This window comes from Arvicanthis niloticus, chromosome 3 (genome assembly GCF_011762505.2).
Source record: "Arvicanthis niloticus isolate mArvNil1 chromosome 3, mArvNil1.pat.X, whole genome shotgun sequence".
Taxonomy (NCBI): Eukaryota; Metazoa; Chordata; class Mammalia; order Rodentia; family Muridae; genus Arvicanthis; species Arvicanthis niloticus.
In genome coordinates this window covers 63,077,302-63,098,283 of record NC_047660.1, presented here as the reverse complement: position 1 = coordinate 63,098,283, position 20,982 = coordinate 63,077,302, and the positions used below count along the sequence as shown (strand labels likewise).

At 44.2% G+C, this 20,982-nt stretch overlaps 1 protein-coding gene and 1 pseudogene across 1 annotated transcript; both read left to right on the top strand.

Annotated features, from left to right (window-relative positions):
- LOC117705793 (chymase-like) lies at positions 1–20,962 on the top strand. The gene is given in 4 exon segments (XM_034498478.1): positions 1–12; positions 212–401; positions 20,416–20,495; positions 20,819–20,962. Coding segments are annotated over 4 exon segments (426 nt in total).
- On the top strand, positions 4,078–4,927 carry LOC117705115 (Y-box-binding protein 3 pseudogene; annotated as a pseudogene).
- Positions 20,963–20,982: the final 20 nt, after the last annotated feature.

Genomic DNA, 20,982 nt, shown 5'->3' with positions numbered 1-20,982 from the left:
ATGTTACTGAAGGTGCCCTTATTTATCTGGCTCTGCTTAAGTCTCCCTTCCTAAACTGTTCCCCTGTATCTGGCCTTTGAATTCTCTCTTGTCCGGTCTTTTTTATCAGAAACCACTCCTGAACTCTATGTCATTATGGACTCACTGGGAAGGGACTCATGTCCAAGCATCCTTCTCTGGTTTGCCATCCCTTCTCTCCTTCTCCCAACAGCTTAAAGAGCAAGCTGAGTTGACTCCTTCTGTGGACTTAATTCCCCTTCCTGGTGTCTCTGACTTTACTGATCCTGGGACAATGTGCTGGGCAGTTGAATAGGGGTGAACTGGAGTGACAGAACCTGCCACAGATACCCTGAGAGAGGTAGAACTGAGAATCATGGATAAAAAGGCCTGTAAAATCCATAGTTGTTATGACTATAACTTCCAGGTCTGCCTGGGCAGTTCCACAACATTAAAAAAAGAATATGGGTGAGTACACACTTGTGTTTCCTCCCCATATCAGGAGACAGCATCAGTGGAGGAAGTGTGCCAAACAAATCTCTATGGCAGTGACTAATGTCTTTGTTTTTAGACTACTACTTCCAAGACTCTGGGAATTAACATTCTCCCTCTCTGTCTCATCTCCCTATGCCCAAGCACTGCCCAAAACCTTCCTGTGAGGCTCCAGAAGAGAAAGGAAGTAAAGGCAGACATGTTAGCATTGGAGCAAGGACAGAGGGTGGGAAATCAGGCAGTATTCCCCCAACTTAAGACTCATAGCCAGATCCTTGTATCTCATTCCAGGATTAGCTTTCTTTGAGCTCCTTTTTAGGGGAAAGAAATCTTTGCTCATACTCTGATTTTCCTTACTTATAGGGAGACTCTGGGGGACCTCTACTGTGTGTTCGATTGGCCTATGGCATTTTTTTCTCATGGACATGGAAAAGGAAAGCCTTTTTTTTCACCTGAATCTCCATGTGCCCTGGAGTCATAAAAGCTACAGTCATAAAAGCTAAGTAGCTGGTAAGTCTGACCAGCCTGAGACAGACTCTCCAAGCCTGAGCTCTTCTGGTACACCTTGAGTTCAACACAGCCTGTCCCCATCATCTTTCCATTCTGTCCCCACTGTCTATAAGAGGATCTTAAAGATACACAAGTCTGTGATGATTGTTTCCTGTAAAGCATATCAATAAAAACATAACCTCTAACAGCTGTGTGACTCCACGCTGTGCTCTAAACACCTATTTCCTTTGTAAGCACTATGAAGAATTGATTTGAGGTACTATCTTGCCACGTTAACTATCTTGGTGACTGACTTCCTAGAACTGGGTGTGGCACTGTGCATTATTGAATATTATCCAACATGCATGGCTGTGTACAGTTAGATTTCCTCTCCATGGTAATGAACACTGTTCTGTTCTTCTCCACTGTCCTGTCTTCTCATCTTCTCCCTCCTTGTCTCTCAGCTCTTCTTTCCACAAACCACATACATGCCTTAGCCACTGCATCTTTCCACACTTCATAGCAGATTCCATGTCTAGGTCAGACATGGCTGTTGATCCTTGTGTCCACTCCACCTACCCTGCCATCATCATCCTCTCAATATTGCACCTGCAGCTAGAGGAGAGTTTGCCCACAGAAGTCCTTGAACCATGACTGTGGCTGCAGCGGTCACCATAGGAGAGCATCAGCACTTTATCTAACTAATCACAAGGCAGAAGTAGCCCACAATGGGAAGAGGCCCTCCAGTACTTAGCATGTACTAGTACTTAGCATGGTGGCTCTAGACCTGATTCTGAGCCACCCACATAAAGCTGCCTGTCGGGCCTAACAGGAGGTCTAATCTCCATTCCACCTTCACCCTTCAGTCATGTACACAGGTGGAGGGCACAAACAGGCCCTAGAGAGATTTACATACTAATGAGGTACCTGAAGGCCAGAGGTGGAGCCAATTAAACATTCATCCCCAACCCCTCTCCCCTTCTCCCCTCCCCTTTTTAACTAAGGTCGATCCTGGGTTTTAGGGGGTATGCATCAGATCCATCCACCGTCTGCCATGTGAGTAAACAGGTTTTGGAAACCCAAGGACTTCCTTGTGTGTTGGGGCTGTGCTGCCATGAGGAACCATGAGGAGCCAGGGAGAGGCTTTTAGTTAATGAGCAGCTGGGCCCAACTTCCAGCTGGAGGAACTCAGAGTGTTCCCAGCCGACTACCCACAGCATGGCAGGAGGAACCCTGGGATCCCCAGCCTTATTTTTTCCTACATCTGGCGCCCAAACATGGAGCCTTGGAAGCCACACAGCCACACAGCCACTGATACCGCAGGAAGGTAAGCCCCCAACTCTTGAAACAAGCAATCTGTTTTTTCCTCCTGTGTTTCAGTCGGAAGCCATCGCACAGATTTAAGTAAGCCAAAGGAGCTTTTGCTACCTCCTGGCCAGGGCCATTTTCTGGTGTTGGTTCAAGGCTTCCCTGGCCTCTGCTTAAATCCCGACAGCCTGCAACGGGCATTGGCAAAGACTCTCTATCTAGACTCTCTTTAAAACAAAAAAGAAAACTGGTAACGCAGCAGCCAATTAAAAGCCATAGGGCAGCTGCCAGTGCTTAAATCTGTGGGAAGGCTTAGTGCTTTGGATCTCTGCGGAATCCCCCAAAAGCCAAGGGAACAGGCCAAGGGAACGTTCCCATTGGACAAAGCGTTTCTCCTCTTTCCTATCATGGGAAACTCCACCACATCACTTAAAAATTCACCCCAGGCCAGGCAAATATATTCCCTACTAAAGACCCATGGAATAAGAATAGGCAAAAAGCAAGCCTCCTTGTTTTGGGAGAAAGTCCTTCAGATAGCACCATGCATGGCAGAGGATAATATTTACAGTCCAGACTCATGAAGCAAAGTAGCTTCCCTTATCAAAAACAGAGATAAAAAACTCCCTTGTGAGTTTTTGCTGATCTTAGCCGAAATTCGGGAATGTATAGGACCATCTAAAATTGGACAGACTGAGAACACAGCTCCTGGGCCCCCTCAGTCAAATGAACCCAAAGATCAAGGTCCCAAAAATCACCTTGTTTCAGACCTCGAGGCCCTTACCCAACTAATAAGAGATAAAATCCATATACCCACCCCTCCCCCTTATGCCTTGAAGGAAATGAAACTATGTGCTCCTCCTGTTCCTCTCTCCCCTGCCCAAAGGCAAGGCTCCATTAAAATACCAAAGGAACTTTCCCCTGCCTCCCCACTTACTTCCCAACCAAAGAGAGATAAATCCCCTCCCCCTTCTCTTAGCCACAAAAGTAGCAGACCTTCAAAATCTGTAGATAAAACCCAAACTGCTGGAGCATTCCCAGTTAATATCCACCCCACTCAAGCTAAACTACTTAACTGGTATCCACTCCAAGTCTCCGACCTAGAAGAACTCAGGCAGGCAGTGAAGGAAGACGGCATTCACGCACCGTGGACAAAATCTCTCCTACAGAGCCATATTGCCAATTTAGACACTCCTCAAGATTGGAGAGATATTTGCCGTTCTGCTCTTCTTGACCCAATGTTCCTAGAGTGGGAGGCCTATTATCGTGATGAGTGTCTTCAACAAGTCAGGCAAAACCAGGGAAGGGGTGATGACACTCCATGGGGTTTTAAAGAACTCTTTGGCCAGGAAGATTTCTCTACTGGGGCACAACAGGCAAGTCAGCCAGCAGGGTACTATGACCAGGTCTGCCTCTGTGCCATTCAAGCCTGGAATAGGTTTACTACACCTTCAGGGTCACAAGACCCCGCCCACTCCCTGCTCTCCCATCATCAGAAGCCTGGAGAATCCCTATCTGATTTCATTCTCAGAACTAAAATGAGCTTAGAAAGAAAAATCTCCAACCCCACAGCTAGAGACCTTCTCCTTAAAAACATTGTCTAGGAAGGCATGACTTCTGAGTCTAGGCTAGCTTGCCAGGGTCTCTGGGAAGAGCATCATGATAGGTGGATTGTAGCAACCAGAGAAATAGGAACCCCATCAAACCAGGTCGCATCCATAGCTCAGGCATTTGTGGCAACAAGAAAAACAGAAGAAATCTGCCTCAAATGTGGAGAGGCAGGACATTGGAAGGATGAATGCCCTACAACCTGCCATCCTTGGGGCCGGGAGACACAATGAGACTGTGAACGCTCACGTCCCTTGCAGGGCCACCACCAGCGGCACCACACTCCCGCAGGCTATGGCCAACGCCGTGACATCTGTGGCACCCCCAGACCCAGTGCCTAAGAGCCCTGTGGCCATCGGTGTGCCCCAGGTCCCGGTGCCCGCCATGCTGCTCGAGGGGAGCCCTGGTGGAGACGCAGCCCCGGGCCTGCCCTGGCCTCATCAGCTTCCACAGGCAGTGAGGACACAGAGAAGAAAGTTCTTGCCACCAAAGTCCTTGGTTCAATGTCAAAAACGGATATGGATTTATAAACCGAAATGACACCAAAGAAGATGTGTTTGTACACCAGACTGCCATCAAGAAGAATAATCCACACAAGTATCTGCGTAGTGTGGGGGATGGAGAAACTGTAGAGTTTGATGTGGTTGCAGGAAAAGGGGGTCCTAAAGCAGCAAATGTGACTGGCCCAGATGGAGTTCCAGTAGAAGGGAGTCGCTATGCTGCTGATCAGCGCCGATACAGACGCAGCTACTATGGCAGGCACCGTAGACCTCCCCATAATGCTGGTGAGATTGGAGAGATGAAAGATGGAGTTCCCGAGGGAACACAACTCCAGGTCCATCGGAATCCAACCTACCGCCCGAGGTTCTGCAGGGGACCCACTAGCCCACGCACAAGCCTATATCGTTCCCTACAGGTGGTAGAGGACACGGAAAGAGCCAGCTCCAAGAGTGTCCCCCCCAGTTGTTGCCCACAAAAAACCTCTCCACGAAACTTCCAGACAGTGAGTAATCCCCAGTCTAGTTCACAAGACTAGGCAGGCTTCTTTCTGTTTCCCCCATCTCTTTCTCTCTCCATGTGTTCCTTGTTAGCTTCTTCTAATTCTTAGCCACCACTAGCTCCTGCCTAGTTCAAAAGACTAGGTCCCACTCTTCCTCCATGTGTTCCTGGTCAGCTTCTCTGCTTTAACTCCTCTTCCTCTTTCTGTCTCTCCCTCTCCACATGCTCTTCAGCTCAAGGGCAAGATGGCGGCTACTCCCTAGCTTCCACTTTGCCCATCCCCCAGATCCACTGAGAGGGCTCCTTCACAGACAACAGCTGTCTTTCAAGTCACAGTGCCTGCTGTGACCCTCCTTCTAAGACTCTTTCCTTAGGTGAGAGATTCAGGAGCACCAACTTCAGTCTTTTGTGCTGCCTGCTAACATAGGCTTTTCCCCCTTTTCTCTGTCATTTGCGGCCGACTGAGACCATTTACCCAGCCCTGTGTTCCTTAGCCAGCCTTCCTCACAGTTTCTTCCTCAAGTGGCTAAAAATGCCAGGCCACCTGCTAGCTTACCCCAGGGGCTGCTGACTCCAATCCAGCTTCCATAGACACAGCCTTTCACTCTTTGACTCTTGGCTCTCCTATCAAGCCTATGTGTCTCTTCCTATAAACTTTCTTCAAGTTAGCCTTTTGATTCTTCTCTACATTTAAAATTTCTAAGAAAAAAAAAGGGGGGAATACAGAACCTCTCTGCCAGAGCACCCAGACACCACATGGCAGAGCAAGGCCCCTCTCCCCACTGCTTCTAAGCCTGCCATTACTGCTCCTTCTCCCCAACAGGAGGACCTGCAACAAACGTTCCCAATTTTCAACCAAAAAATTTTAAACGTTTCCTTTTCTTCCTAACAGGAACACTTAGAGCAACAATGCTTGTGCTTTTCAACCAAAAATTTTGTTATTTTTTTGTTTTAATGCTGCCTTTTCTCTCTAATACTCGTGATATATGTCCAACATTATTTTTTTCAACCTTTATAATTTCTTCAAGGTTTAAAAGCCATCTAATTTCCTTCCACAGTTTAAGTCAACGTGCTGATCACCATTTCTTGAGTCTTAATTAACAACTAATTTCTTTTGCAGGCAAACTGTTGCTGCCAATCCCAGATACAAAATTAACATTGTTTTTCTCCCTCAGCCATCCAAAAACAGACTCAAAGATACCTTCCAGGACTAAACTTTCCTCAAACACCTTTGCTTTTCCAGGATCTTAATGACAGACCATGATGTGCTTGTTCCCAAGCAATTTAATGCTCAATATCCAGCCTTTACAGACATCTCCTTGCCGGAGATGCTGCTTCCCTACTGTGATTATCCTACAGGTATACCCACAGATTCAACAGAGTCCACACCATTCTCTGGAACCTGCCTGAGATGCCAAGCTGCTTTCTCCCAGCCACCTCATCTGACTGCAGACTCCAGAGACACGCTGAGATCCAGAGACAGCGCCACCTTCTGAAACCTGCCAAGCTGCCTTCTTCCAGCCATCTCATCTGACTGAAGACCTCAGAGCATGCTGAGATCCAGAGACCCACACTTGACTTCAGAGATGCATGCCAGAACCCAGAGACGCTCACTACAGAAGACAGATCCAGACCTTCCAGCTGCAGATGAACTCTTTTGCCAGAGTCACATAGCTAAAGTTACATGTTAGTGAGGAAAACATAATGTCTATTTAAATTAATCAGATGTTATTACCCTCAAACTGTACCACCTGTGTTCAATTGCTTCAATTATCCCTTGCCCTCCTAACCCCACTCCCAGCTCCCCTTACCCTTTGGCTTAATTGTGCCACACCCTATGGCCTTCATAGTGTTTTATTTTAACCCCCTCATCCAAAATTTTCACTGAAGAGTGAGATTTGGGCCATAAAGAGGTGATTTAGTCTCTCTGGTAGAGCTTTCGGTTTGAGATAGCTGGGGACCCAACAGGACATTGCCTGTCAGGGATGGCATATATCTCCCCATGCTCCCAGATTCCAGACTACTTCCATGTGGTCCACATCTCTCATTAACACAGAGTTGACCCTCCTTTTATGAAAGAAAAGAAAGTGGAATGTCGGGCCTAACACGAGGTGAGGTCTAATCTCCATTCCACCTTCACCCTTCAGTCATGTACACAGGTGGAGGGCACAAACAGGCCCTAGAGAGATTTACATACTAATGAGGTACCTGAAGGCCAGAGGTGGAGCCAATTAAACATTCATCCCCAGCCCCTCTCCCCTTCCCCCCTCCTCTTTTTAACTCAGGTCGATCCTGGGTTTTAGGGGGTATGCATCAGATCCATCCACTGTCCGCCATGTGAATAAACAGGTTTTGGAAACCCAAGGACTTCCTCGTGTGTTGGGGCTGTGCTGCCATGAGGAACCATGAGGAGCCAGGGAGAGGCTTTTAGTTAATGAGCAGCTGGGCCCAACTTCCAGCTGGAGGAACTCAGAGTGTTCCCAGCCGACTACCCACAGCATGGCAGGAGGAACCCTGGGATCCCCAGCCTTATTTTTTCCCTACAGCTGTCATCTTCCTCAAAGAACCTGCCTTTCAGAAGAATGCCTGAGTTAGGTGAACTTCTAAGTGGCCTGCTAGCTTCTTAAAAGCCAAAGCTCCCATTGTCCTTAGTCAAGGGAAACAATACTTTAAAGACAGGGTTCTGTGGAATCTGAAGGGGACAAGAGCACACATGAGGTCTACAAGGCCTAAGGAGGAGTAATATGAAGGGTGTGGTCTTCTGACTACTATACCATGAAAAATGACTGCCAGCACCAGCCTCAGACTAGGAACCCAGCACTTCTACCCTCTGCTGGGCCTGCTTGCCTCTCCTCTGGGTTTCCAGGTTCAGCACAGTTGAGGGAAGATGCAGCAATCAATAGCTTTCAAAGTGCAAGGCTGACTATGAACTCTCTTCTACCTCAGGAGGGGGGGGTGACATTAATATATCTAAAAGGATATTTTAAAAATTAAAGAATCTGAGTTGGATTATTGATACATGGGTGACTATTTTGTTTTTCTAACTGCTGTTTATACCTGTGTAACTAAATGGGTCTTTTCTCATCTTGACTTAGATTGGTGTGGTTTAGGCATACTCTCACCATGTAGTTCAGACTGACTTCCAACTCATGATCTTTCTGCCTCAGCTTCCCTAGTGCTGGCACATCAAGCATGCTCCACTACCCTTGGCTTACACAAAGGTCCCAAAGTGTGAAACACAAAGCAAAGACAACAGCTGTGTCTTTTCTTAGTATATATGAATACTCACTAACCTGCAGCTGAGGGCACACGGCCTCTTTACCCTATAGCCTAAAAAGGACATGTACTTGGGACAATCTTCCTCCATGAAGCTGGGCGAGTGGAGGTGAGGAGAGAGTGATTGCTCCACCCTGCAGTCTGGCCCACAGTAATAGGGGAGCAGGAGGAGACTCCTAGGGGCTCAGCTGAGGACACAGGCTGAGTGGCTTCCAGAAAGATCACCTCTACAGAGAAATCCCCATCACATGGGTCTCTGTTGTCAAAGGAACAGTCGGTGACACAGAGGCTCCAAAATCAAGATAAGAGCCTCATCACCACCACAGCATCCATTCTTAGGCATTGTCCAGGCCAGCTGGACAATCAAGTGGGAGCCTTAGACCCTGTGGAGAAGACTGAGATGCATGAGAAAATAAGGAGGCACAGCAAGTCAAGAAGTCTGATCAAGCTGGCAAAATTTTTATTGTTCACACAGGTTATACACTCTGAAAACAGGATATGGGGAGGGGTAAGAAAGGAAAGAGGGCTTTGCAGGTGGAGGAAGCTAGCTGCAGCTGTGGGGTCTAAGTTATTCTTACAAAGCCTTTCCATTACCAGGGGTTCTAAAAACATCTATCTAGCAGGATTTTGGCTAAATCTAGAGATCAGGAGGAAGGGTTACTAAGGTGGGTTGCTATGAGGCCTGGTTTGAAGTTCTGAGAACTGACAAGTGAATCATTGAAGGTAAGCAGAAAGAAGAATAGTAGATAGGAATGCCAAGGGTGAGTGTTTGGCAAGTGTAAGGCCTTGTCATGGCTTCCCACAAGGAATGGTGGAAGGGGGGGGGGGGCAAAGCAGCAGGCCCAGTGGACATTGGAAACGGTCTCTTGAAGTCAGTAAGGCAAACATGCACATAAGAAGGATTTCCTCATGGTAGGTGCAGTAGCAGAACTGGGTAGCCTAGCCTAATATGGAATCTTAGTGACCCAGCAGTAGACACCTACTGAGGGTGTCCAAAGAGAAGACCAGTTCAGCCAACAGTACCTGAAGAAAGTGTTCAAGAAGTCAGCAGGTGCTCACCCACCTTTGCAGAAATGGAAACATCACCCAGAAGCCAGAAAAAGCAGGCAAATCTTTAGACCAAATAATTGCGATTAACAGGGATGTGCAGGTTTATGTGCTAAACAAAGTCTAAACAATATTTACCCTAGAAAACAAACAAACAAAAACTCTTACAATGAGCAGAGTTCTTTTTTTATTTTTTATTTTTAATTTTTTTATATTTTATTTACATTTCAGATGCCATCCCCTTTCTCAATTTCCCCTCTCTAGAAAGCCCCTATCCCATGCCACCTTTTCCTTTTTGCTTTTATACAATTTTTTTAAAAGGTTAATCAAAGGCTTTATAAGTTTGGTAATGCTCGATCAGAAGTGTAACCCAATACCCAACCTAGATATATGAACTATGTTTGACTGGTTGAGACACATGAACATCTGCCTCCATGCCCCCCCCCCCCTTTTTCTCTCTCAGCACCTAGCTTCTTCTCTCCTTCATCTTCTCCTCTCCTTACTCCATCTCTTCCTCTCGGTACTCCTTCCCCCTTAGCTCCTCCTACATATCACCCTTCCTGTTAAAATAAAACTTCTTTCTCAAAATACAATTAGAGCATACTTATTCCTAATTGTACCAGTGAGGTACAAGATAGTCCTAATACCCAGTCCATCATTTTGTTGACTAACCAGAACCTCTGTTATCTCTCCTAACTGAAACACTTAGGTTTGAACCTGGCTTTTTTCTTGGCTTTAGAATGAATGTCAGCTGAAAACCATCCACCCAGATCTTTTCTCTCAAAGTAAATAGTCAGGATTGGCTATGAGACTATAGGTCTTCAACCCCAACAGAAATCCAGAACGACTGAGTTAATTGAAGTTATGGGAAGCACAAAAACTTAGCCAATTTATAGAGACCGCTGAACACCTGGAAAGCCCCTATACTACTGAACGTTGGAGCATCAAATCTTCAGGTTTGGGCAAGTCTGCTCAGTATGCTTGATGAGTAGATACCCCAAGGCTGTGTATTCTGCAATATACAATTCTCAGAACAAGTTTTAGTATCAAAAAAATTTTTTTTCCTAGAGGGCTGACTTTTTTTTAAAGATGTTGGTTCTAACAACTTTTCTTTTTTTCCCCCTTTTAAAATTGGTTGTAATATTTACATTTCAAATTTTATCCCCTTATCCCATTCCCCACACCACCCAGGAACCCCTTATCCCATCCCCCCTCCTTGTGCTTCTATGAGGGTGTGATTTTCCAGTTTCTATGATGCTATTTCCATGAACATAAACTGCCTCCTAAATTTCTAAATCCTTCCCTTTGTGTTATTAAGTCTCCTATTTTTTCTTTCTTTCTTTCTTTCTTTCTTTCTTTCTTTCTTTCTTTCTTTTTTCTCTTTTTCTCCCTTTCCCCTTTTTTCCATCTGTCTCTTTTTAAATTGGGTATTATATTTACCTTTCAGATTATATCCCCTTACCCCACTTCCTCCCACCACCCAGAATCCTCCTATCCCATCCCCGTCTCATGCTTCTATGAGGCAGTGCCCTCACCTACCCCCCCCACTACTCCCTCCCCACCCTCACATTCCCCACCCCCCCATTCTGTGTTCATTTTTTATGGGACCAAGAAACTCCTCTCCCACCTATGCCCAACAAGGCCATCCTCCCCTACATATACTGCTGGAGTCATGGGTCCCACCCTATGTGCTCCCAGGCTGGTGGTTTAGTCCCTGGGGGTCTCTGGTTGTTCGGTATTGTTGCTTTCCTCCTGGGGTCACAAACCCTTTCTGCTCCTTCAATCTTCTCTCTAAGTTCTCCATTGGGACACCCCTGATCATATCAGTGGTTAACTGTGAGAATCGTCCTCTGAATGTGTTAGTCTTTGGCAGACCTCTAAGTAGACAGCTATATCATGTTCCTGACAGCATGCAATCCAGCCATCCACATCAGTGTCTAGCTTAGGTGACTGTACATGGGATAAATACCCAGGTGGAATGGTCTCCTGATGGCCCCTCCTTCAGTTTCTGTCCCATCTTTGTTTCCATATTTGCTCCCTTGAGCATTTTTGTTACTCGTTCTAAGTAGAACTGAGACATCCTCTCTTGGTCTTACTTCTTCTTGAGCTTCATGTGGTCTGCTGGTTGAGTCTTCCCTATTCCAAGCTTTTGGGCTAAGATCCGCTTAACAGTGAGTAAATACCATGTGTGTTCTTTTGTGATTGGGTTAACTCACTCAGGATGATAATTTCTAGATCCATCCATTTACCTAAAAATTTCTCGAATTCATTATTTTTAATAGCTGAGTAATACTCCATTGTGTAGATGTACCACATTTTTTATATCCATTCCTCTGTTGAGGAACATCTTGGTTCTTTCCAGCTTCTGGCTATTATAAATAAGGTTGCTATGAACATAGTGGAGCATATGTCCTTATTATATGTTGGAGCATCTTCTGGGTATATGCCCAGGAGTGGTATAGCTGGATTCTCAGGTAATGCTATGTCCAGTTTTCTGAGGAACCGCCAGACTGATTTCCAGAGTGGTTGTATCAGCTTGCAATCTCACCAACAATGGAGGAGTGTTCCTCTTTCTCCGAATTCTTGCCAGCATCTACTATCACCTGAGTTTTTGATCTTAGCCATTCTGATTGGTGTGAGGTGTTATCTCAGGGTTGTTTTGATTTGCATTTCCCTGATGACTAAGGATGTTGAGCATTTCTTAAGGTGTTTCTCAGCCATTCGAGTTTCCTCTGTTGAGAATTCTTTGTTTAGCTCTGTACCCCATTTTTAATGGGGTTATCTTGTTGTTTGGTGTCTAATTTCTTGAGTTCTTTGTATATATTCAATATTAGCCCTCTATCAGATGTAGGATTGGTAATCATCTTTTCCCAATCTGTAGGTTGCCGTTTTGTCTTATTGACAGTGTCCTTTGCCTTACAGAAGCTTTGCAATTTGATGAGGTCCCATTTGTCAATTCTTGATCTTAGAGCATAAATCATTGGTATTCTGTTCAGGAATTTCCCCCCTGTGCCTAGCTATTCCAGGGTCTTCCCCAACTTCTCTTCTGTTAGTTTCAGTGTATCTGGCTTTATGTGAAGGTCCTTTATCCACTTGGAGTTGAGCTTTGTACAAGTGGATAAGAATGGATTAATTTGCATTCTTCTACATGCTGACCTCCAGTTGAGCCAGCACCACTTGTTGAAAAGGCTAACCTTTTTCCACTGGATGATTTTAGCTCCCTTGTCAAAGATCAAGTGACCATAGGTGTGGGGGTTCATTTCTGGGTCTTCAATTCTATTCCATTGATCTTCATGCCTGTCTCTGTACCAATACCATGTTTTTTTTTTGTTTTTTTGTTTTTTTTTTGTTTTTTTTTTGTTTTTTTTTTTTTTTTATCACTACTGCTCTGTAGTACAGTTTGAGGTCAGGGATGGTGATTCCCCCAGAAGTTCTTTTATTGTTGAGAATAGTTCTCACTCTCCTAGGTTTTTTGTTATTCCAAATGAATTTGTAAATTGCTCTTTCTATCTCTCTGAAGAATTGATTTGGAATTTTGATGGGGATTGCGTTGAATCTTAGATTGCTTTTGGCAGGATGGCCATTTTTACTAAGTTAATCCTGCCAATCCAGGAGCATGGGAGATCTTTCCATCTTCTGAGATCTTCTTCAATTTCTTTCTTCAGAGACTTGAAGTTCTTGTCATACAGATCTTTCACTTGCTTAGTTAGATTCACTCCAAGATATTTTATATTATTTGTGGCTATTGTGAAAGGTGTCATTTCCCTAGTTTCTTTCTCAGCCTTTTTATCTTTTGAGTATAGGAAGGCTACTGATTTGTTTGAGTTGATTTTATATCCAGCCACTTTACTGAAGTTGTTTGTCAGGTTTAGGAGTTCTCTGGTGGAGGTTTTAGGGTCACTTAAGTATACTATCATATCATCTGCAAATAGTGAAATTTTGACTTCTTCCTTTTCTATTTGTATCCCTTTGACTTCCTTTTGTTGTCTACTCGTTCTAGCTAGGACTTCAAGTACTATATTGAATAGGTAGGGTGAGAGTGGGAAGCCTTGTCTAGTCTGTGATTTTAGGGATTGCTTCAAGTTTCTCTCCATTTAGTTTGATGTTGGCTACTGGCTTGCTGTATATTGCTTTTACTATGTTTAGGTATGGACCTTGAATTCCTAATCTTTCCAAGACTTTTAACATGAAGGGATGTTGAATTTTGTCAAATGCTTTCTCAGCATTTAGTGAGATGATCATGTGGTTTTTTCTTTGAGTTTATTTATGTAGTGGATTACATTGATGGATTTCCAAATATTGAACCATCCCTGCATTCCTGGGATAAAGCCTACTTGATCATGATGGATGATTGCTTTGATGTGTTGTTTGATTTGGTTTGCAAGAATTTTATTGAGTATTTTTGCATCAATATTCATGAGAGATTGGTCTGTAGTTCTCTTTCTTTGTCGGGTCTTTGTGAGGCTTAGGTATGAGCATAATTGTAGCTTCATAGAACAAATTGGGTATTGTTCCTTCTGTTTCTATTCTGTGGAATAGTTTGAAGAGAATTGGTATTAGGTCTTCCTGGGAGGTCTGATAGAATTCTGCACTAAAACCATCTGGCCCCGGACTTTTTTTGGTGGGGAGATTTTTAATGACTGCTTCTATTTCTTTAGGGGTTATGCGACTGTTTAGATGGTTTATCTGCTCCTCATTTAACTTTGGTACCTGGTATCTATCTAGAAAATTGTCCATTTCATTCAGATTTTCCAATTTTGTTGAGTATAGGCCTTTGTAGTAGGATCTGACGATTTTTTAAAATTTCCTCTGTTTCTGTTGTTATGTCTCCCTTTTCAGTTCTGATTTTCTTAATTTGAGTACTGTCTCTGTGCCTTTTGGTTAGTCTGTCTAAGGGTTTGTCTATCTTGTTGATTTTCTCAAAGAACCAGCTCCTGGTTTTGTTGATATTTTGTATAGTTCTTTCTGTTTCAACTTGGTTGATTTCAGCCCTGAGTTTGATTATATCCTGCTGCCTACTCCTCTAGGGTATATTAGCTTCTTTTTGTTCTAATGCTTTCAGGTGTGCTGTCAAGTTATTAATGTATGCTCTTTCCATTTTCTTTTTCTGGGCACTTAGAGCTATGCTTTTTCTTCTTAGTACTGCTTTCAGTGAGTCCCACAAGTTTTGATATGATGTGTCCTCATTTTCTTTTAAATCTAAAAAGTCTTTAATTTCTTTATTTCTTCCTTGACCAAGTTATCATTGAGTAGAGCATTGTTCCACGTGTATGTGGGTTTTCTGTTGTTTTTGTCCAAGTCAAAGACGAGTCTTAGTCCACGGTGGTCTGGTAGGGTACAAGGGATTATTTCAATCTTTTTTATCTGTTGAGGCCTGTTTTGTGACCAATTATGGTCTATTTTGGAGAAGGTACCATGAGGTGCTGAGAAAAAGATATATTCTTTTGTTTTAGGATGAAATGTTCCACAGATGTCAGTTAAGTCCAATTGGTTCATAACTTCTGTTAGTTTCATTGTGTCTCGGTTTAGTTTCTGTTTCCATAATCTGTCCATAGCTGAGAGTGGGGTGTTGAAATCTCCCACTATTATTGTGTGAGGTGCAATGTATGCTTTAAGCTTTAGTAAAGTTTCTTTTATGTATGTGGGTGCCCTTGCATTTGGAGCATAGATGTTCAGAATTGCGAGTTCCTCTTGGTACATTTTTCCCTTGATGAATATGAAGTGTCCTTCTTTATTTTTTTTTATTACTTCTGGTTGAAAAATGATTTTATTTGATATTAGAATTGCTACTCCAGCTTGTTTCTTGGGACCATTTGCTTGGAAGATTGTTTTCCAACCTTTTACTCTGAGGTAGTGTCTGTCTTTTTCACAAAGGTCTATGTTTTCCATGGTATCTTCTGCGCATGAGATTCTCTCTTCTATCTCTTGTATTCTGTTGGTGATGCTTGCGTCTATGACTCCTCATCTTTTTCTTAGGTTTTCAATCTCCAGGGTAGTCTCCCTTTGAGATTTCTTTATTGTTTCCACTTCAGTTTTTAGATCCTAGATGGTTTTGTGTAATTCCTTTACCTGTTTGGTTGTGTTTTCTTGCATTTATTTAAGGGCTTCTACCTGTTTACCTGCGTTCTCCTCAAATTCTTTGAGAGTATTGTTTATGTCCTTTTTAAAGTCCTCCATCATCATCATGAGAAGTGATTTTAATTCTGAGTCCTGCTTTTCTGGTGTGATGTGGTGTTCAGGACTTGCTATGGTGGGGGAACTGGGTTCTGGTGATGCCAAGTAACTTTGGTTTCTGTTGTTTACGTTCCCATGTTTGCCTTTCGCCATTTGGTTAGCTCTAGTGCTACCCTCTCTCATTGGTTCTGACTGGGGACTGTCTTTCCAGTTATCTTGCTTGTGTCAGAACTCCTCAGGGTCCAGATGTCTCTGTGATCCTGTGATCCTTAGGCCCAGCAGCTCTGAGTGCAATGTCTCCTCTAAGATGTCTCAGGGTAAGGTGTCTTCTTGAGAGCAGACCAACTAGGTGTTCGCTGCTCTGAGTGCAGTGGTTCCTCTACAATGTCTCAGGATAAGGTGACTGCTGCTCTGGGTTCCGTGGCTCCTCTAGGATGACTCTGGGTATGGTGTCCCCTGCTCTGAGGTCTGTGGCCTCTCTAGGATGTTTCAGGATACGGTTTCCACCAGGGTGCAAACCCACTGGGTGTCTGCCTCTCTGAGGACACTGTCCTCTCTGGGCTGACTCAGGATGCAGTTTCCACAAGGGTACAGACCCGCTGGATGCCTGCTCCCGCCACTATGATGCGAAGAGGGGTGGAAGGGGAGTGGAATTCCACAAGGCCAGGGTTTCGGTCCCTGGGGGGGGGGGTGTCCTGAGAGCTTCTTACTCCCAGATGTGGCTCTGGTGCATAGGGCAGTGCGCAGCTGGTCCTACCTGCCTCCCTGAGGACACTGGCCTCTCAGGGATGTCTCAGGATACAGTTTCCACAATGGTTTAGACCCTCTGGGTGTCTGCCTCCCTGAAGATATCCCAGGGATGTCTCAGGATACAGTCTCCACAAGGGTGCAGACCCCGCTGGGTGTCTGCTCCCACTACCAGGATGGCAATGAGCAGAGTTCTATCTATGGTGAAATGGGAGAAAAAGAAAAAAAAGCCAGGGTTATTGATATCCTGCAGCAGGTGTTACCACATGTCCCCATCTGTTCTCCTTTCATCCAAGGAATGTGTTTATCAATTATTTTGCAAATGAAAACTTTTAGTAGCTCTAGAAACATTTTGAGGAAGGAAGGAATGTAACCTTGTGTCACTTTTAAGCATAAACATTTGTGAATTTTGCTTTATTTTATATAAGAACTTGCTTGGAGACCTGGAACAAGTACCATACTCTTACCTCAGCTTTCCAGGTACAGAGGATTGCAGTGTGCACTACTGAAGTGGAAACTTGAGGGTTCTTTTGAAAGTCACTTTGGCTAGATGGTGTTTTACTGGGACAAATTCATGAAGGAACATTTTTCTGAAGCAGACACAGGTAAAAGGCTAAGGAAGATTTGTGAAGGAACATTTTTTCTCAAGCAGACACTGGTGAAAGGATGTTCTGCTAAAGCAAGGAACTGAAAGGACACGTGATGAAGGGTTCTTCACTAATAACAGATATGTATTTGTCTGCTGTACATTATATAGTCGAGCTCCATTTGTCAGGACTCCACAGAAAGAAACACAACAAAAAACTTCTTTTGGTGTGCTGTAGCTTCTTGATGCTTCTGCAGACTCAGCCTGATTGGCAGTGTGATGTCAGATGAGACAGATTTACGTGGAGTTCTGCTAAGTCAGACTCACATGGTGAGGTAAGACACATGGTGAGGCAAGATCTATGGAGGACATGTGATGTTTGGAGGGAGTATAAAAAGGACCCATCAGAGTGAAGGGAGTTGGAGTCTTGGCTTCACAAGCTTTGCTTGCCCATAGAGCTAGTTGTGCAATGCTTTTTGGTCTCCGGCCTTCACAGTTCTTCACTTCCCTGAGAGAGGCACAGCCAAGAACTGTTCCTGTAGTTCCTGTTGGCCCTGGTCCCTTCTGCTGACTAATTCCAATTCAGCTGAGGCCTGGCTGTTCCTGTTAGGTCATGAAACCACTGCTGCTATCCTGACTCTACCTAGCTTGACTGCTGGAATATCCATGAACTGTTTGCCAGTGTTGGCTCCTACTGCTGTCCTGTGAGCTGAACTGCTGACTTCCTGACAACACAGGGGGGATCTGCTCCAAAGAACTATTTCTAAAGAGATCCACTTCCCCTGATTCCTTTCTTTTTTACTACCTCTAGTGGATGGTAGGCTACAAGGCAGGTTAAAATGTTTAAGAACCATCTGTTGAGCCACATTCTGCCTCAACACTTTTGGGGCTAAGTGTTCTGGTCAAGAGAGAGTGTGGGGCTCTTGGGGCAAGAGACGCGAAGAATGGAGACAAGACAGGATGTGATTCAGTCTCTTCTATTTTTTCAAGTCTCCCTCAAGTCTCTCTTATTGAAGGGAATTCTGAGGTATTTATATACACAAGCAGGAGAACACAGGTGAAAACACTTTACCACGTCCACCATACAGCTGAGGTCACTAAACAGCAAAACAAGCTATGTGGGATAAACAATATATTTATCAGAGTGTGCTTCAGCTGTTATAGGCTTTTGACAACCAAGTCTTTCATCAGGGTATATGGTTCCAGATGGCTGCAAAGTTGATCTAGCCGCTTTCTACTAAAGTCGGCTCCCAACAACCATCATTAAAAGTAGGCCTTGAAAAATTCAAGTTATATACCACTCTGCCCAACTTTTCATTTTATAATGCAAAGCTATTAAATGTTAGCGTGGAGTCCCCTTTGTGCACAGAATATAGCTTGAACATTTATTACTTCTAGCATCACACTACTAAATTATCTCCTAAGAAAGAAATAGTAAACTGGACACAATGGTGCACACATGTAACCCTGGCTCTTGGGAGGCACAGGCAGGAGGAGCAGGATTCAAGACATAGACTAATCTACAAATGGGGTTCAAGGCTAACCTGGGTGACATGAAAGCATGTCTCCAATAAAAAAATGAGGGAGGAGGGAGCAGGCCAGAAGGGAAAGAGGATGAAAAGATAGAAAAAGGAAAGGAAAGGGAGAGGAAGAGAGGAAACTAACCCCTCCTGGTTGGCAGCTGTTCCTGACAGAACTGCATACACTCTATAACATGTTCTGTTGTGATAGTCCAGTTTTCCCAACAGCCTTACAATGTTGTAGATGATTGAAATTTTGAGTATATTTCATTTAAAATGTTAAGCTGTGAATTGAGCAAACTCTTTGAACAGATTTGTGTCTTGTGTCTTGGAACATTGGTTTCCTACCTCGTGGTACTGCCTTTGGAAGGTTATAGAACCCTAAGAGGTGCAGTACTGTGGGAAGAAGTTCTTTGCTGGTCATGAAGTTTTATGTTAGAGTCTCACTTCCTGTCTGCTGATGCAGTGTGACTCACCCTTCCCAGTCCTGCCATAAATGTCTTTCCATCATGAACTGTGTCCTCAAAGTGAAGCAACAAGGTTTCCTAACATACCTTCATGAGACAACAAAAACAACAGGCTTCATCAGTCACTGCCTTTAAGTGAAGGCAGGATCTCCTAGTGACCTCCATTGCTTTTTAACTAACCACACTCCTGGCTTTGTGCTCTTCAAATCATAATTGAACTCTGCAGTACACAAAACCTAAAGCAGACAAGGGAGGCAGCAGAGGAAGCAGAATTCTGAGAAACTGTAGTAGATAAAAAGAATGCAGGAAAACCATGGGGTCAGTGTTTAGGAGGTTGATGCCATGCTGGGCACTGAACCTTATCTCCTTCCTCATCTTCAGCCACATCAAGAAACACAACCCAATGCTGCTGGACTTGAGCCATGGTGTTGTGGAGCCGGCACCATTGTTCTACATGACTGACCTCTCCATTTTCAACTACACAAGAGAAAAACTTTGCTTGGGCTCTGGAGTTTGGTCTCACTGATGCAGAGCCACCAGACAAGACCTCTCCATCTCCAGATCCTCCTCTTCCCTGCTAGTGATGCAGTGTCAGAGGACAGCTCTCAGCATTAGCAAATGAAAACAGGACTTGCAGTTAAATCCAGTCTTTAGACAGACATCAGTTTTCAGGAAATGTCCCATCCAATATTTGGGATGTGTTTGCTGCTATTGCTCACATGAAAATCTAATTATACTGAGCACTGTGTAGTTCACGTTGTAACCCTAGAGACCGAAGGAATGCTCAGGTGCAGGAAGGGTTTCTAGAAGTGTGTATACATGTCTTACTCTTGAGAGGCTCAGAGACATGAATGAGCTCAGCAGAGAGCACCTCAGCTAACAATACTAAAATATGGGTCACTGTGCTCCTGATCCCAAGATGGTACAAGGGCACGGCAGAACAGTGTGTGGGAAGCATTTATTCCTCTGTAGGCTCCCACGTATGAACTCAACCTTCTGTTCATCTCCAAGAGGAATGACACTCCTCTATGTAGCATCGACTTCTGTAGACTCCCTCCTCCAAGTCAGGGGAGCCCAAGCTGGTACTTGGAATGTATTTTAATAGTTAGAGGTAGTGTGCTCTTGGTCTCAATTTCAATTCAACATTTGTAAATAATGGCATTTTCCAAGATACTTAAAAAAGTAAAAAGTGTTCACTCTCAGACAATGACTTTATAGTCTGCAGTTCAGAATCACCCTAGACTTCTAGAGAAATATACTTACGTCAAACATGTATCCCTCCCCTCACAACTAACAAAACCCTTTTCTTTGGATTGTTGATCAGAAAGGACCCTTAATTTGAAATCAGAATTCTAAACCATACGAGCTAAAGAGAAATCAACAAGATGAAACAGTACTAAGTATTTGACGGGGTTTCTATAAAAGTAACAATGTATCTAATGGAATGATACTAAGTTGCATACACAGTCTGAGGAAATGGTCCTTCCATCTCTGCTCTCAGGTTGAAGTCCCTTCGCTCCTATTATAGTAGGCTTCCTCCTTTACTTGCTCTTCTTTCTTTCTGTCTCTTCCTTGGACAATAAATACTGGTTCTGAGAAAGAAAAATGCAGATTAATAATCAGGGCAATTGTCTGGGTCAGAACAAACATGAGTGAACCAGCTCAGACACAGGGCAGGAAGAAAAGATGAGACTCCTGGAGCTGCAAGCCTACAAACACTTCACCAGTTTTCAACACAATTCCCAGCTGTGTGTGAGCAACCTCAAGAAGATGCAAAATGTATACAAGGTGATCCTCTTACCAGGGTTTTCTAAAAGCCCTCCTGGGAGCCAGAGTTCTATAAGGGGTGAGGCAGAAGACTGTCAGTTAATCACAGTGTTTAGGAATCACCAAGTGAGGAAACAAAGCATCCATCTTCCCAGGGATGTCCTGGGTCACTCCTTCTGGTGTGCAGAGAACATGGGGTGATATGAGGAAGATAGGTTGGCTGCCCTCCAAACGTAAGATGTGGCATCAGGCTCCCGACCTAACTGCAAGCTGAAATGGGTGAGTAGAGGTAGAGGCTCCCTCCTATCTATTCATGTGTTTCCTCTCTGACCTTCCCCCAACAGGGAGACTCTGGAGGACCTCTCCTGTGTGCTGGGATAGCCCAAGGCATTGCATCCTATTTACATTGGAATGCGAAGCCCTCTGCTGTCTTCACCAGAATCTCCCATTACGGGCCCTGGATCAATAAGATCTTGAGGGAGAATTAACTCTTGAGCTTGTGTTAGCC